Source organism: Myotis daubentonii, chromosome 14 (assembly GCF_963259705.1).
Source record: "Myotis daubentonii chromosome 14, mMyoDau2.1, whole genome shotgun sequence".
Classification (NCBI taxonomy): Eukaryota; Metazoa; Chordata; class Mammalia; order Chiroptera; family Vespertilionidae; genus Myotis; species Myotis daubentonii.
Genome location: NC_081853.1, coordinates 57312042 through 57325604, shown reverse-complemented (window position 1 = coordinate 57325604; position 13563 = coordinate 57312042). Strand labels below are relative to the sequence as shown.

The following is a 13563-nucleotide window of genomic DNA, read 5'->3' as shown; positions in this document are numbered from 1 at the left end:
GCCCCCTCTCATGCAAATCACAGCCTGGGGGTGGGGCCTCCTGGGGTTCCCGCCCCGCCCCGTCCTGCCTGGGGAGGCCTGGCCCTTTAAGGCTGACCAGGCCCGGCTTCCAGTTGTAGACGCGCGGGGGAGGGGGTGCAGTCACGTGGGCCGCGGGCGGCAAGACTCGCGGCTCCGGGCGCCGGTGGCCGTCGGCTCCCGCTCCCGCCGCCCCTGCCCTTCGCCCGCGTCGCTGCCAGGTGCGCTGCGGTCAGGTACGCCCTCGCCAGGTGCTCTCCCCGCGCCCCTGCACCGCCAGTTCCCGGGACCAACGGGCCCTTTCGCACTCCTTAGGTGCCCGGGGCGGACTCGGGGGCGCCCGGATGCGCGACCACCGCCCCTGCCGCGCGTCCGACTCTAGGCAGTTGGTCCCCAGCGCGTCTGCCGGCGCAGCCCGCAGCCCCCAGCCCCAGCCCGGTCCGGCTCGGGCGCCACGGCTTGAGTGTGCTCTTCCCCTCTTTCCCAGGTGGCTCTGGACGCGCCAGGCTGGGGCCGCCTCTGAGCGCCCCGCGGGGGCCATGGATGGCGAGATGGGAGAGGAACCGGGGGGCGCGTTGCCCCCGCCAGGTGCACCTTCCGGCCCCGGCCAGGCGGGCGCCCCGGCCCTCGCGGGGTGGCGGGAGCCCAAGAAGCACGCAGTGACCGAGGACTACCAGTTGTCCAAGCAGGTGCTGGGCCTGGGCGTGAACGGCAAGGTGCTGGAGTGCTTCCACCGGCGCACGGGGCAGAAGTGCGCCCTGAAGGTCAGTGGCCCTCCCCGCGCCCGCCCGGTGACCCGGAGGGGCCAGCAGCAGAGGCTGCGGCTCCCGCCAGGCTTCGTATGCTCAGCATCAGGTGTCAGCCTCACACTCCCCTGTGGGGCCAGGCTCCTGGTCCGCCCTGCTTTAGAGATGGGAAAGTGAGGCTTAGCTCAGCCAAGCCCCTGGTGTCCCAGGGAGCAGAGGGTGGAGTCTGTGTGGGTAGAGCCTGCTGTACCCGGAAGTGGAGAAGGAGTGACCCCTGGCCCTGGGGTTCTGGCTGCGCTTGTGGTTGGAATGGGTCTGAGTTTCCCTCTGAGGCGGAGAAACCACCAAAGCTTGGAGGCGGAGTGGGGGGGAGCTACTTTCTCCTGCCTGCCTGCCTGGGCTGGGGCCGTGGGAGCCTCCCAGGCTGCATGGTGGGCAAGGCTGATGCCCATCACACCCGCGGGCAGGAGGCTGCTGACGGCTGAAGCTGAGTCACAGGCCCCATGTTGAAAAAGGCAAGCCCTGCTCCATGCCTGACCCAGCCTGGTTTCTGGGAAGAGGGCAGGCCAGCCAGCTAGCCATGTGACACCATAGGCTGCCAGAGGGTCTGGTTAAAACCTCACTGATGCAGGTGGAATCGGGGGAGCCCTGGGAGTGGCTGATGTAGCGACCCTGTTCTGGCGTAAGTCACTTAGTTCTCGGCCCGGGACCCTGCCCCAGACCTGGAATCCCTTGAATCTGAGAACTTCAGTCAATTGCAGCTGGTGCCAGCGGCCACCTGGATGGGTAGACCATGGCACGGAGCGTGGCTCCTGGAGGTTAGAACACAGCAGAGGCCCTTCCCATTTTACAGATAGTGCCATTCTGAGCCTGAGCTCACAGTCCTGCTCTAACCTCTGGCCTGCATTTGCCAGCTCCGTGACCTTGGACTAGGTTCTGGAGTCTGGAAAGCAGGTTTCTGCCTCTGTGCGGGGGAAAGACAGGGGTTGGTGTGAGCTGGGGAGGAGACGATGTGCAGAGAGCCTGAGGCAGGCCCGGGGAGGCGACAGGACTTATTTAGGGCACAGGGTCTGCAAGCGTCTGAGCAGGAGCCTGGGCTCAGCTCCCTGTGTCTTTCCCAGGGGCGCTAGGGCTGATAGCGGGGGTCGTATCCCTGGGTGGTCTTGGGGGTCAGGAGCCTGGGTCCAGAGGAGGCTCAGGGGTGGGCTGCTGAGTCCGGGTCTCAGACAGAGCTCCTCTGCCTGCTGACCCAGCAGTGGGGTGGCGTTGGGGCCCTCAACGGGTTCTTGGAGTCTTTCAGGGAGAAGATGGCTCTTCTAAGGGGGGAATAGGCTCAGGGCGTGAGACGTGAGCATGTCCGCCCTCTCCCTCAGCACCACCTTAGCCCTTTCACCCGTGTTAGTGTCAGGGTGCAGTCTGGGTGGGGAGGGGCCACCTGAAGCCAGAGAATCTCTTCTTAGTACCAAGGCCCTGTGAGCCAGGGCTGCGCTCTGCCTGGCCCCCGTGCTGTGAGCGAGGCAGGCCTGAGGGGGAGGCTGCAGTTTGGGGGGCTCAGGCAGCACTGGCTTTAACCAGGCTGGGCCTGGGCTCTGCCCCGTAGATGCCGTGTCTGATGAGGGACTTGGGGCACTTCTGACTGCGGCAGCGTCCAGAGCACTGCTCCTGCACGCGGGGCCTCAGTGCCGTCTCTGCTCCCTGGGAGCTGGGCCGGCCTACAGCAGGCTGCCCCGCCGGACCCGTTAGTCTGATGGGTGAGCCCGGCTAGGGCTCCTGGCTTAGGACCTGGCCCCACGTTGGCCCTCGAGAGGGACATGGATTAGGTTTGGCCCCCACTTCCCGTTCTTGGCCCCCTCACACCAGCGGCCACACCTGGCAGTCCCTGCCCAGCCAGGTAGTTCGCATTACACCTTCCAAACTGGGATGAGCACAGCCTTTGGCACGTGGGACCTGTCCTGTGAGTGGTGGCTCTCGCCTTGAGGAGGGAGGTGGCATTTTTCCTCTGACATCTGCCTCTGCCCCCTGCCCAGGAGGGCCAGGGCCTGGGCACCTTAGCACCTGGGCAGGCCGGGGCCCAGGGACTCAGCCAGTCCATGAACGGGTCTCAGCCCTTTCTCTGCCCTGCCTCGCCCTCTCCCCAGCTGCCCAGGTCAGCGAGGTGGGCCCCTGGGCTCCGTGTCTTTCTGCCTCCCCGCACCTCCATCCCAGTCCCCCAGGCTGGCCTGTCTGCATCTAGTAGCCTGGACACATTCAGGCCATTGCTGCCCTTCTTGGTGGTCCAGGCCTAGTGCCCCAGCCTCTCTCCAGGCCCATCCTCTCGGCCTTGTGGCCCAAGAAGGCAGACAGTGCTTAGCGTGACTCCTGGAGCCCAGCAGGCACCCCCAGAACAGGAAGAGCTGTGGTCGCTGTCCCCATGGCTGTGGCTGTTCTGCAGGGGCCCTCGAGGAGCAGGCCCCTCCTTCCTGGGGAGCTGGGCCTCTTCCTCTTTCCCTCGTCCCTGACTGCTGGCTGGGTCCCCCACGGCCTCGCTGACACTCAGGGGCTCCCTCCCAGGGCAGCCTCCGCAGCTAGTGCAGTCACGCCTCTCTCCATGCCACCCTGGGCGCTTGCTGCTGTCCCCTGGACAGGAGCTGGGCTCCTGCTGAGTATGGGAGCCGGCGACTGCCTCCTGCTGACTTCTTGACTGTGCTCGCTCCCAGGCCTGACTGGCTCATTGGCACCCCAAAGTGTCACTCTTAACTGGGCACAGCCCTGAAGCTCTGTCCCCACCAGTGACCCCAGCACATTGGAGACCCAGCCCCTCCATCCTGATCACAGAGATGAAACTGGGACCTGAGGTGTAGTCAGAAGCCATGTGACCTGATTGGGCTGGAATCGCAGCAGAGGCCAGAATCCCCTCCCCGCCTGACTTCCTGCCCAGCCCACATGTGGTCCTCAGCCTCCTGGCAGGCGGACGTAACCATGGCACTTGCTTAGGTAAATAAAAGCAAGAAAGGCCTTGCGGAGACAGCGGTTCATCACGTGGAAGGAGAGGGAGTCTTCCCTCTTGCCCTGCTCGCTGGTCTCTGGGGCTGGGTGGGGCCCTCTGCCCTGACCGCTGGAGCATGTTGGAGGCCCTCGGGGCTCCCAGCGCCCTCCTCTTCTGGTCTCTGTCAGAGAGAGTGGGGTGGCGGGGCGCTGGGCGCGCATGCCCGGGAGATCCCCGCAGCGCTCCTTGGGCGCGGCGGCTGTGGGAGCTGGCTCTGCGGAGCCGGATTTGGGGTGAGGCTGCCGGCAGGCCAGGTGCTTTCTCATTCGGCAGCTGGCACGCCCTCGCCTACCTCTCCAGACCGGTCAGGGCAGCCTCCGCAGGAGCGCTTGCTACTGAGTCACCATATCAGGAAGTGGATGGAGGGGCTGGCGGCCCTGTCCACGAGTCCCCAGCCCTGTTGTCAGTGCCCTGAGCTTCTCCCCAGGCCCCTCTCCTGGGAGGGAAGTGTGTCAGGTGCCCAGGTGCCCACGCTGGCGGAGCCTGCTGGCTGCCCGGCTGGCACTTTGCTTTTTACCTGAGGATCCTCAGGAGGCATCGAACCCTGAGAAACGCAATAGTGGAGTTTCCAGCGGGAGCGGCTTGTTCGGAGATGCTGTGCGCCCTGCCCCGCGGGCCTCGCCCACAGCCTCAGAAGCTGCTCGCCCGCCTCCTGGCGGGGTCCCCTCTGCTGGGACTCCCATCAGGAGCCAGTGCCAGCTCTCCAGGCTCTAGGCCAGCCTGGGCAAACTACGGCCCGCGGGCCGGATCGGGCCCGTTTGAAATGAATAAAACTAAAAAAAAAAAAAAAAAGACCGTGCCCTTTTATGTAATGATGTTTACTTTGAATTTATATTAGTTCACACAAACACTCCATCCATGCTTTTGTTCCTGCCCTCCGGTCCAGTTTAAGAACCCATTGTGGCCCTCGAGTCAAAAAGTTTGCCCACCCCTGCTCTAGGCTCTGGTGTTGTGGATTCTAGGATTCTCATCGACAGCTCACAGTCTTCCAGAGCCTTCTGTCGGGCAGGCCCCGTTTTCCATGCATGACACACACGTGCTAGCTTACCCCACTCCTGTCACCTCCATTTCGTGGATGGAGACACTAGGGTTCAGAGAGGTGAGCCACTTGCCTGAGGGGCACAGCCCGAGTGGCAGGGCTGGGATTTAGCACCGAAGTCAGCGCGCCAGGTGCAAACCTGTGGGCTACGGGAGGGTCTCTGACCCGTGGCTCTTGGGAGGGACCTGGCATCGTCCTCCATGGCCCCACGTGCTGCTCTGGGGTTTGCCTACATCTCCGCCCGACACAGGACTGTGTGAATGGACAGGTGGTGACCCCGCAGGGTCTGCGCGAGGACTGGGGTGGCTGCAGGGCCACCTCAGAAAGGTGGTGGTTCAGCCCACTCATGTGGCACAGAGGGCTGGGCCGGCGGGGCTTCAGGAGGAGCCTGCCTGCCCGCGTCCAGGTCTCCGGCCTGAGGAGTGCGTGGGTGCGGGCACGGGGTGTGTGACCACCTGCCTGGCGTGACAGCTCAGCGCCCGCTGTGGGTGCCACTTCCCACTCGCCGGCCTGTCCGGCAGGATGTGGCTGCTCTCAGCGGGGCTGGTGTCTAGGCCCCGGCACACCCTGGGGGCCCGTGGAGGACGGAGGGGCTGCGTGCAAGAGGCCTTTGTGTCGGGCCTTGAAGGATGAGGCCAGAAGGTCGGCGGGGACTGCCCCTCAGGTTCATACTTCACCCACCAGCGGCCTCTGTCGGCGGGGCCTCCCTCCTGCTCGCAGAGCTTGCGGTCACAGCATCCCAGGGCCCGTGTGGAGGCCACAGGGAGTCCTTCAGCTCAGGCTGTGCAGGCCGGGCCTGGCCTTCATGGCAGCAGGTGACGCCTGCCAGGGTTCGCCCTGGGGGAAGCTGTTCTTCCACGTGGGCATCCTTGTGGGGGGAGACCCTGCAAGGGGCCGCGCGTGGAGCTTGTTGCTCTGCAGCCCCCCAGCTTCCTCGGGCCCAGCCTGGCCGCTGGCTGCCGGTACCCGAAGGTCAGGCACCAGGCCAGACCCTGGGTGAGGTGCTCCCGGCACACCTGGCCACGGTGCGCCGAGCCCCGCACACCCGGGTCTGCTGATCTGGGGCAGCGTGACCCCGGGTGCTGTCCTTTCCCTGGAGAACTTTGGTTCTGCCGTCCTCACCCCATCCATTCGAGACCCTGCGTGAGCCCACGGGAGGGGCGGCTGGGGGTGGAGGGAGGAGCAGGCTCCTGGCTTGAAGCCCTCCTGCCACTCTCTCCCCGAGTGACCCTGGATGAGGACAGTTCCGGAATCGTCTGCAAAATCGCCTTTGTGGTGCAGCCAGCCCTGGGCGTGACGCTCCCCCGTTCCCGCCGGGGCAGCGCAGGCAGCAGCTTCCTTGGGGGGCAGAGCCCTCGTTTGGTGCGGCCTGGGCGCATTGGGGGCGGCTTGGGCACATTCTGGGAGGCCTGGGCGCATTGGGGGCGGCTTGGGCACATTCTGGGAGGCCGGGGCGCATTGGGGGCGGCTTGGGCACATTCTGGGAGGCCGGGGCGCATTGGGGGCGGCTTGGGCACATTCTGGGAGGCCTGGGCGCATTGGGGGCGGCTTGGGCACATTCTGGGAGGCCGGGGTGCATTGGGGGCGGCTTGGGCACATTCTGGGAGGCCGGGGCGCATTGGGGGCGGCTTGGGCACATTCTGGGAGGCCTGGGCGCATTGGGGGCGGCTTGGGCACATCCTGGGAGGCCGGGGCGCATTGGGGGCGGCTTGGGCACATCCTGGGAGGCCGGGGCGCATTGGGGGCGGCTTGGGCACATCCTGGGAGGCCGGGGCGCATTGGGGGCGGCTTGGGCACATCCTGGGAGGCCGGGGCGCATTGGGGGCGGCTTGGGCACATCCTGGGAGGCCGGGGCGCATTGGGGGCGGCTTGGGCACATTCTGGGAGGCCTGGGCGCATTGGGGGCGGCTTGGGCACATCCTGGGAGGCCTGGGCGCATTGGGGGCGGCTTGGGCACATTCTGGGAGGCCTGGGCGCATTGGGGGCGGCTTGGGCACATTCTGGGAGGCCGGGGCGCATTGGGGGCGGCTTGGGCACATTCTGGGAGGCCGGGGCGCATTGGGGGCGGCTTGGGCACATTCTGGGAGGCCGGGGCGCATTGGGGGCGGCTTGGGCACATTCTGGGAGGCCGGGGCGCATTGGGGGCGGCTTGGGCACATTCTGGGAGGCCGGGGCGCATTGGGGGCGGCTTGGGCACATTCTGGGAGGCCGGGGCGCATTGGGGGCGGCTTGGGCACATTCTGGGAGGCCTGGGCGCATTGGGGGCGGCTTGGGCACATTCTGGGAGGCCGGGGTGCATTCGGGGCCGCTTGGGCACATTCTGGGAGGCCGGGGCGCATTGGGGGCGGCTTGGGCACATTCTGGGAGGCCGGGGTGCATTCGGGGCCGCTTGGGCACATCCTGGGAGGCCGGGGCGCATTGGGGGCGGCTTGGGCACATCCTGGGAGGCCGGGGCGCATTGGGGGCGGCTTGGGCACATCCTGGGAGGCCTGGGCGCATTGGGGGCGGCTTGGGCACATTCTGGGAGGCCTGGGCGCATTGGGGGCGGCTTGGGCACATCCTGGGAGGCCGGGGCGCATTGGGGGCGGCTTGGGCACATCCTGGGAGGCCGGGGCGCATTGGGGGCGGCTTGGGCACATCCTGGGAGGCCGGGGCGCATTGGGGGCGGCTTGGGCACATTCTGGGAGGCCGGGGCGCATTGGGGGCGGCTTGGGCACATCCTGGGAGGCCGGGGTGCATTCGGGGCCGCTTGGGCACATCCTGGGAGGCCGGGGCGCATTGGGGGCGGCTTGGGCACATCCTGGGAGGCCGGGGCGCATTGGGGGCGGCTTGGGCACATCCTGGGAGGCCGGGGCGCATTGGGGGCGGCTTGGGCACATCCTGGGAGGCCGGGGCGCATTGGGGGCGGCTTGGGCACATCCTGGGAGGCCGGGGCGCATTGGGGGCGGCTTGGGCACATCCTGGGAGGCCGGGGCGCATTGGGGGCGGCTTGGGCACATCCTGGGAGGCCGGGGCGCATTGGGGGCGGCTTGGGCACATTCTGGGAGGCCGGGGCGCATTGGGGGCGGCTTGGGCACATTCTGGGAGGCCGGGGCGCATTCGGGCCGCTTGGGCACATTCTGGGAGGCCTGGGCGCATTGGGGGCGGCTTGGGCACATTCTGGGAAACCTGGGCGCATTGAGGGCGGCTTGGGCACATTCTGGGAGACCTGGGCGCATTGGGGGCGGCTTGGGCACATTCTGGGAGGCCTGGGCGCATTCGGGCCGCTTGGGCACATTCTGGGAGGCCTGGGCGCCTTCGGGCCACTTGGGCACATTCTGGGAGGCCGGGGCGCATTCGGGGCCGCTTGGGCACATCCTGGGAGGCCTGGGCGCATTGGGGGCGGCTTGGGCACATTCTGGGAGGCCTGGGCGCATTCGGGCCACTTGGGCACATTCTGGGAGGCCGGGGCGCATTCGGGGCCGCTTGGGCACATCCTGGGAGGCCTGGGCGCATTGGGGGCGGCTTGGGCACATTCTGGGAGGCCTGGGCGCATTGGGGGCGGCTTGGGCACATTCTGGGAAACCTGGGCGCATTGAGGGCGGCTTGGGCACATCCTGGGAGGCCGGGGTGCATTCGGGGCGGCTTGGGCACATTCTGGGAGGCCGGGGCGCATTGGGGGCGGCTTGGGCACATCCTGGGAGGCCTGGGCGCATTCGGGGCCGCTTGGGCACATTCTGGGAAACCTGGGCGCATTGAGGGCGGCTTGGGCACATTCTGGGAGGCCTGGGCGCATTCGGGGCGGCTTGGGCACATTCTGGGAGGCCTGGGCACATTCGGGGCCGCTTGGGCACATCCTGGGAGGCCGGGGCGCATTGGGGGCGGCTTGGGCACATTCTGGGAGGCCGGGGTGCATTGGGGGCGGCTTGGGCACATCCTGGGAGGCCGGGGCGCATTGGGGGCGGCTTGGGCACATCCTGGGAGGCCGGGGCGCATTGGGGGCGGCTTGGGCACATTCTGGGAGGCCGGGGCGCATTGGGGGCGGCTTGGGCACATTCTGGGAGGCCGGGGCGCATTCGGGCCGCTTGGGCACATTCTGGGAGGCCTGGGCGCATTGGGGGCGGCTTGGGCACATTCTGGGAAACCTGGGCGCATTGAGGGCGGCTTGGGCACATTCTGGGAGACCTGGGCGCATTGGGGGCGGCTTGGGCACATTCTGGGAGGCCTGGGCGCATTCGGGCCGCTTGGGCACATTCTGGGAGGCCTGGGCGCATTCGGGCCACTTGGGCACATTCTGTGAGGCCGGGGCGCATTCGGGGCCGCTTGGGCACATCCTGGGAGGCCTGGGCGCATTGGGGGCGGCTTGGGCACATTCTGGGAGGCCTGGGCGCATTCGGGCCACTTGGGCACATTCTGGGAGGCCGGGGCGCATTCGGGGCCGCTTGGGCACATCCTGGGAGGCCTGGGCGCATTGGGGGCGGCTTGGGCACATTCTGGGAGGCCTGGGCGCATTGGGGGCGGCTTGGGCACATTCTGGGAAACCTGGGCGCATTGAGGGCGGCTTGGGCACATCCTGGGAGGCCGGGGTGCATTCGGGGCGGCTTGGGCACATTCTGGGAGGCCGGGGCGCATTGGGGGCGGCTTGGGCACATCCTGGGAGGCCTGGGCGCATTCGGGGCCGCTTGGGCACATTCTGGGAAACCTGGGCGCATTGAGGGCGGCTTGGGCACATTCTGGGAGGCCTGGGCGCATTCGGGGCGGCTTGGGCACATTCTGGGAGGCCTGGGCACATTCGGGGCCGCTTGGGCACATCCTGGGAGGCCGGGGCGCATTGGGGGCGGCTTGGGCACATTCTGGGAGGCCTGGGCGCATTCGGGGCGGCTTGGGCACATTCTGGGAGGCCGGGGCGCATTCGGGGCCGCTTGGGCACATCCTGGGAGGCCGGGGCGCATTGGGGGCGGCTTGGGCACATCCTGGGAGGCCTGGGCGCATTCGGGGCGGCTTGGGCACATTCTGGGAGGCCGGGGCGCATTGGGGGCGGCTTGGGCACATCCTGGGAGGCCGGGGCGCATTGGGGGCGGCTTGGGCACATCCTGGGAGGCCTGGGCGCATTGGGGGCAGCTTGGGCACATCCTGGGAGGCCGGGGCGCATTGGGGGCGGCCTGGCCGCTTTTGGGTGGACAGTATTGGCCTTTCTGAGGACTCACTTGTATTCACCCTGAACCTGGGGAGCCAGCCCCTGTGGGGTGAGAAAGGGGGTGAAAGGAGCTCAGGTGCCGGGCTGCCCCGCCCACCCTGTGGAACTAAGTGGATCAGGGCCTGTGATGTGATGAAGACCCTGCTGCGTGGGCACCGGGGGCGCTGGCTTCGCGCAGGGCTGAGGCGGCTGTCAGGGGACAGGAGCCCCGGGAGGCCTTGCAGCGCTGGGCACACCTGAGACGCCGAACAGTGGCCGTGGGCTCCTTGCAGGTTTGGAATTAAGTTTCCATCATCTTTCGACGAGGGCTCTGTCCCTGTTGCTTTCTCTTTGTGGCGCTTCCTGTCTGTCTGTCTGTCTCCTCTGCCTTCCATTGCCCCCCATTGCTCCTTTCTCAGCTGTTTCTCCTGCTGCCGCCCCGTCTGTCCCATCAGGCGCTGCTGCTCTCTGGGTGCCTCATGGCTCCAGGCTGGCGGGGCCTCTTCTCTGCAGCCTGCGGGCTGAGGCAGGCAGAGGCCGACGGGGCGGGGGATGTGGGACAGGAAGGAGGAGCGCCTGGCTGTGCCCACGCCACTCACAGTGCCCCTCCTGCTGCTGGCCTTGGCGAGGTGCTGGCGGCCTTGGCAGCTGGAGCAGCGGAGTCAGGAGCATTTGGGCCAAGCGTGTGACCAGAGGCGCCCTGCGGAGTGTGGGAAGTCAGCTTCCGCTGCGGCCCCTGCTGTCGGGGCTCCTTTTATGGCTCAGTGGCCTGAGACGCTTGCTGGCGCCGGAGGCAGCGCCTCCGAGCCAGGGAGGCACCTGTGGAGGGGCTGGGAGGTGCACGCAGCCTGCCTTCGCCTCGGAGGGCACATGGGTGCGCACTGTCCCTCACTGCCTGGCACGCGCCCGGAGCAGCTGACTGCGGCCTGCACCCCGCACCTGACCCCTCACCTCAGCGAAGCTCAGAGGCTATTTTTAGGGCACGAAGGGCCAGGGCTCTGAGGGCGCAGACTCCCTGAGGGACCCCCAGCTCATTCTGCAGGCGCCCCGCATAACCGGCCCCTTTCTCAGGGCGCGGCACAGGGCCGGTGGCTCTGCCTGTGTCCGGTGGGCGGTGCCACAGCGCCGGTGGCTCTGCCTGTCCCCGGTGGGCGGTGGCCCAGGGCTGGGGGTTGGGGATGAGAGCGCCCGCTGAACACGACACGGCAGGGCCTAAGAGTGGGTTGTTGCCACCGCCATGGCACGGATGCAGAGACCGCGGTTGGGACAGGCAGAGCTGCTCAGTCAGGGTGTCACATCGCAGGGACACGCCCAGGCTGGGCTGGAACCCCAGCCTGTCTGGCAGCCAGGTCGTGGCTCTCAGCCACCCCCTCTGTGTGCGGGCTCCGCCGGGGATGAGGAGCAGGGCCTCTGGTCGCAGCCTGACCACCTGGAAGAGGAGGGCTGGGTGCTCTGCTGGACCAGGGCCCCCTTCTGGCGGGCAGTGCCGTGGGCAGTGCCAGGAAGCGGGCAGGTGGTGGGCCCCGCCTTGCCCCCTGCTGGAGCTGCGCTTGCAGTGGAGTGGCAGCACCGGGAGTGGCTGGAGGACACCCCGAGATGCCCTCCCGAGATTCCCAGGGGACAGTCAGCCGTGGTGGCACTGCCCGCAGGGTCTGGGCTCCGCTAGGGACCGGAGCTCTGGGGCATGACTCAGGTCGAAGACCGCTCTCCACTGGACGCCAGGCCCCTTACACCCGGAGTCAGGCTGAGCCTGTGCCAGGGCGCTGGGCCCTAGGAAGGCCGGAGAGGGGACCGTCACTGCAGCCATTCCCACGGCAGGAGTGTCCTCAGTGAGGCCACCTGGTCTCGTGGGGGCCGGGCCTTCCTCCCTCCCCTGCTTCCCCTTATCACATCTAGGGCTCCTTTTTGCTCGTAAATCCTCACGCGAGGACATGATTTTCAGTGATTCTAGAGAAAGCGGAAGGGAGGGGGCAAGAGAGGGAAATAAACATCGATGTGAGAGAGAAACGTTCGGTTGCCTCAGGCATGCACCCCAACCGGGGATCGAACCCACAACCTGGGCACATGCTCTCACCAGGAATCAAACCCGTGACCCTTCGGTGCACAGGGCGATGCGCTGACCAACTGACCCACCAACCAGGGCGACGTCCATGGCTCCTTGCAGATCCGGGAAGCGAGGCACGTTGCCAGGAGCTGGCTGGGCGTCGGAGCCTGGGAGCCCTCTGGCTGAACAGCACAGGGAGAGAGGGGTCCGGGGTCAGGGGAGGCTGGGATCGGCTCCCTTGCCTGAGCAGGGCCATGGCTGCCTGTGCTCAGCCAGGCCTGTGAGGGGAGCTGCAGGGACGGGGATGAAGCCAAGGGGGCGGGGCGAGATGGAGACAGGCAAGGAGGGGGGATTGGAGGGTCCCTAGGCCTCTGCGCCATGCCTCCGGGGTTGCCAGGCCAGTGCCCCCAACGCCCCCCATTTGTCCATCTTTGTGGCATCTCCTCCAGGTGAGAGAGACCAGCTGTCACTCTCTGAGAGCCAGGGACTCGGACTGCAGTGCCTCAGCGGGGTCACCGAGGCCTGGCCTCACTTGCCCTGGCCGCCCCCTCCGCTTGGGGAAGTGGGCTGCCCTCTGTGCCCTGTGCCGGCCCCGCAGGCGTCCCGGGGCGCAGTGGGCCAGCTGACACACATTCTGTGGCCCTTCAGGAGGAGGGACCATGGAAGGGGCATTCTTTCTGAGATCAGGATAAAACACTTGTGTTTGCTAAAATTCCGCAGTCTTAGGATGAACACGTTCTATTTTTATACCGTCACAGAAGAAATAGCACCACGGTGATGTTCCCCAATTACGGAGCTGGCTTTGACAGGAAAATGCTTCCTTCCTCTACGAAGTTAAAGGAGGATAGCAGACCTGGACCCTCTGAGTGTGCAGGCAGGGTCCCCGGGGTCACAGGGCGCTGGGGTGGCCCCTCCGGGAAGCCGGTGGGCAGAAGACCAGACCTGGCAGCTGCCTGGCGGAGGGAGTTCAGGTCCTGCCGCTTACCTGGGGGGGCAGCCTCCGGGAGAGGGGGAGTCAGAGCTCTCTCAGGGCCTCTTTCCCCACCTCCACCCTAAGGCAGATGCTGAGAGTCCCAGGCCTGCCCGGCCCCTGCCCTGTGTGAGGAGGGTGCGTGCCCATTTCACAGGTGGGCAGCTGGGGCTCGGGGAGGCTCACCACACGCTCTGCAAAAGGGTGCATGCGCCTGAGGGCTGAGGGCGTGCTGTGCCCCACAGTGCTGCCAGGGCCGGCAGCTGGGCTAGTGCCCTGGCTGGGGTCCCCGGCTCTCGGTCTTGCTTCCTCCCACCAGGGTCCCTCCCCTGAGATCAGCCCCATCCCACCCCCACCCCCGGCCTGGGGGTCTGCCCCTCCTCACTGTGCCTTTCACAGCAAAACAGTATCAATAGATTCTCGATCCACTTTTGCAAAGCCCAGTTCAGGCCTGCCCCTCCCAGCGTCTGAGACCATTTCCTGCAACCTGCTGGACTGGGGGGTCTGCGCGGCGAGGAGCATGCGGCCACCTCAGGGGAGGCCCGGGGACATGCTGAGGCCGCGCC

The 13563-nt window shown here is 67.1% G+C and overlaps 1 protein-coding gene across 4 annotated transcripts in view; it reads left to right on the top strand.

Moving 5' to 3' along the window:
- Positions 1 to 96: 96 nt before the first annotated feature.
- Positions 97 to 13563, top strand: part of MAPKAPK3 (MAPK activated protein kinase 3) — a 29210-nt gene continuing 15743 nt past the window's right edge. For 3 of the 4 annotated variants that reach the window (XM_059664638.1, XM_059664636.1, XM_059664639.1), the window contains exons 1-2: positions 97 to 254; positions 506 to 782. In XM_059664638.1, the coding sequence (XP_059520621.1) occupies positions 558 to 782 (225 nt within the window). In that variant the 5' untranslated portion in view covers positions 97 to 254; positions 506 to 557. The remainder of the gene's footprint in view (positions 255 to 505; positions 783 to 13563) is intronic. The other variant, XM_059664637.1, reaches the window with a different exon arrangement.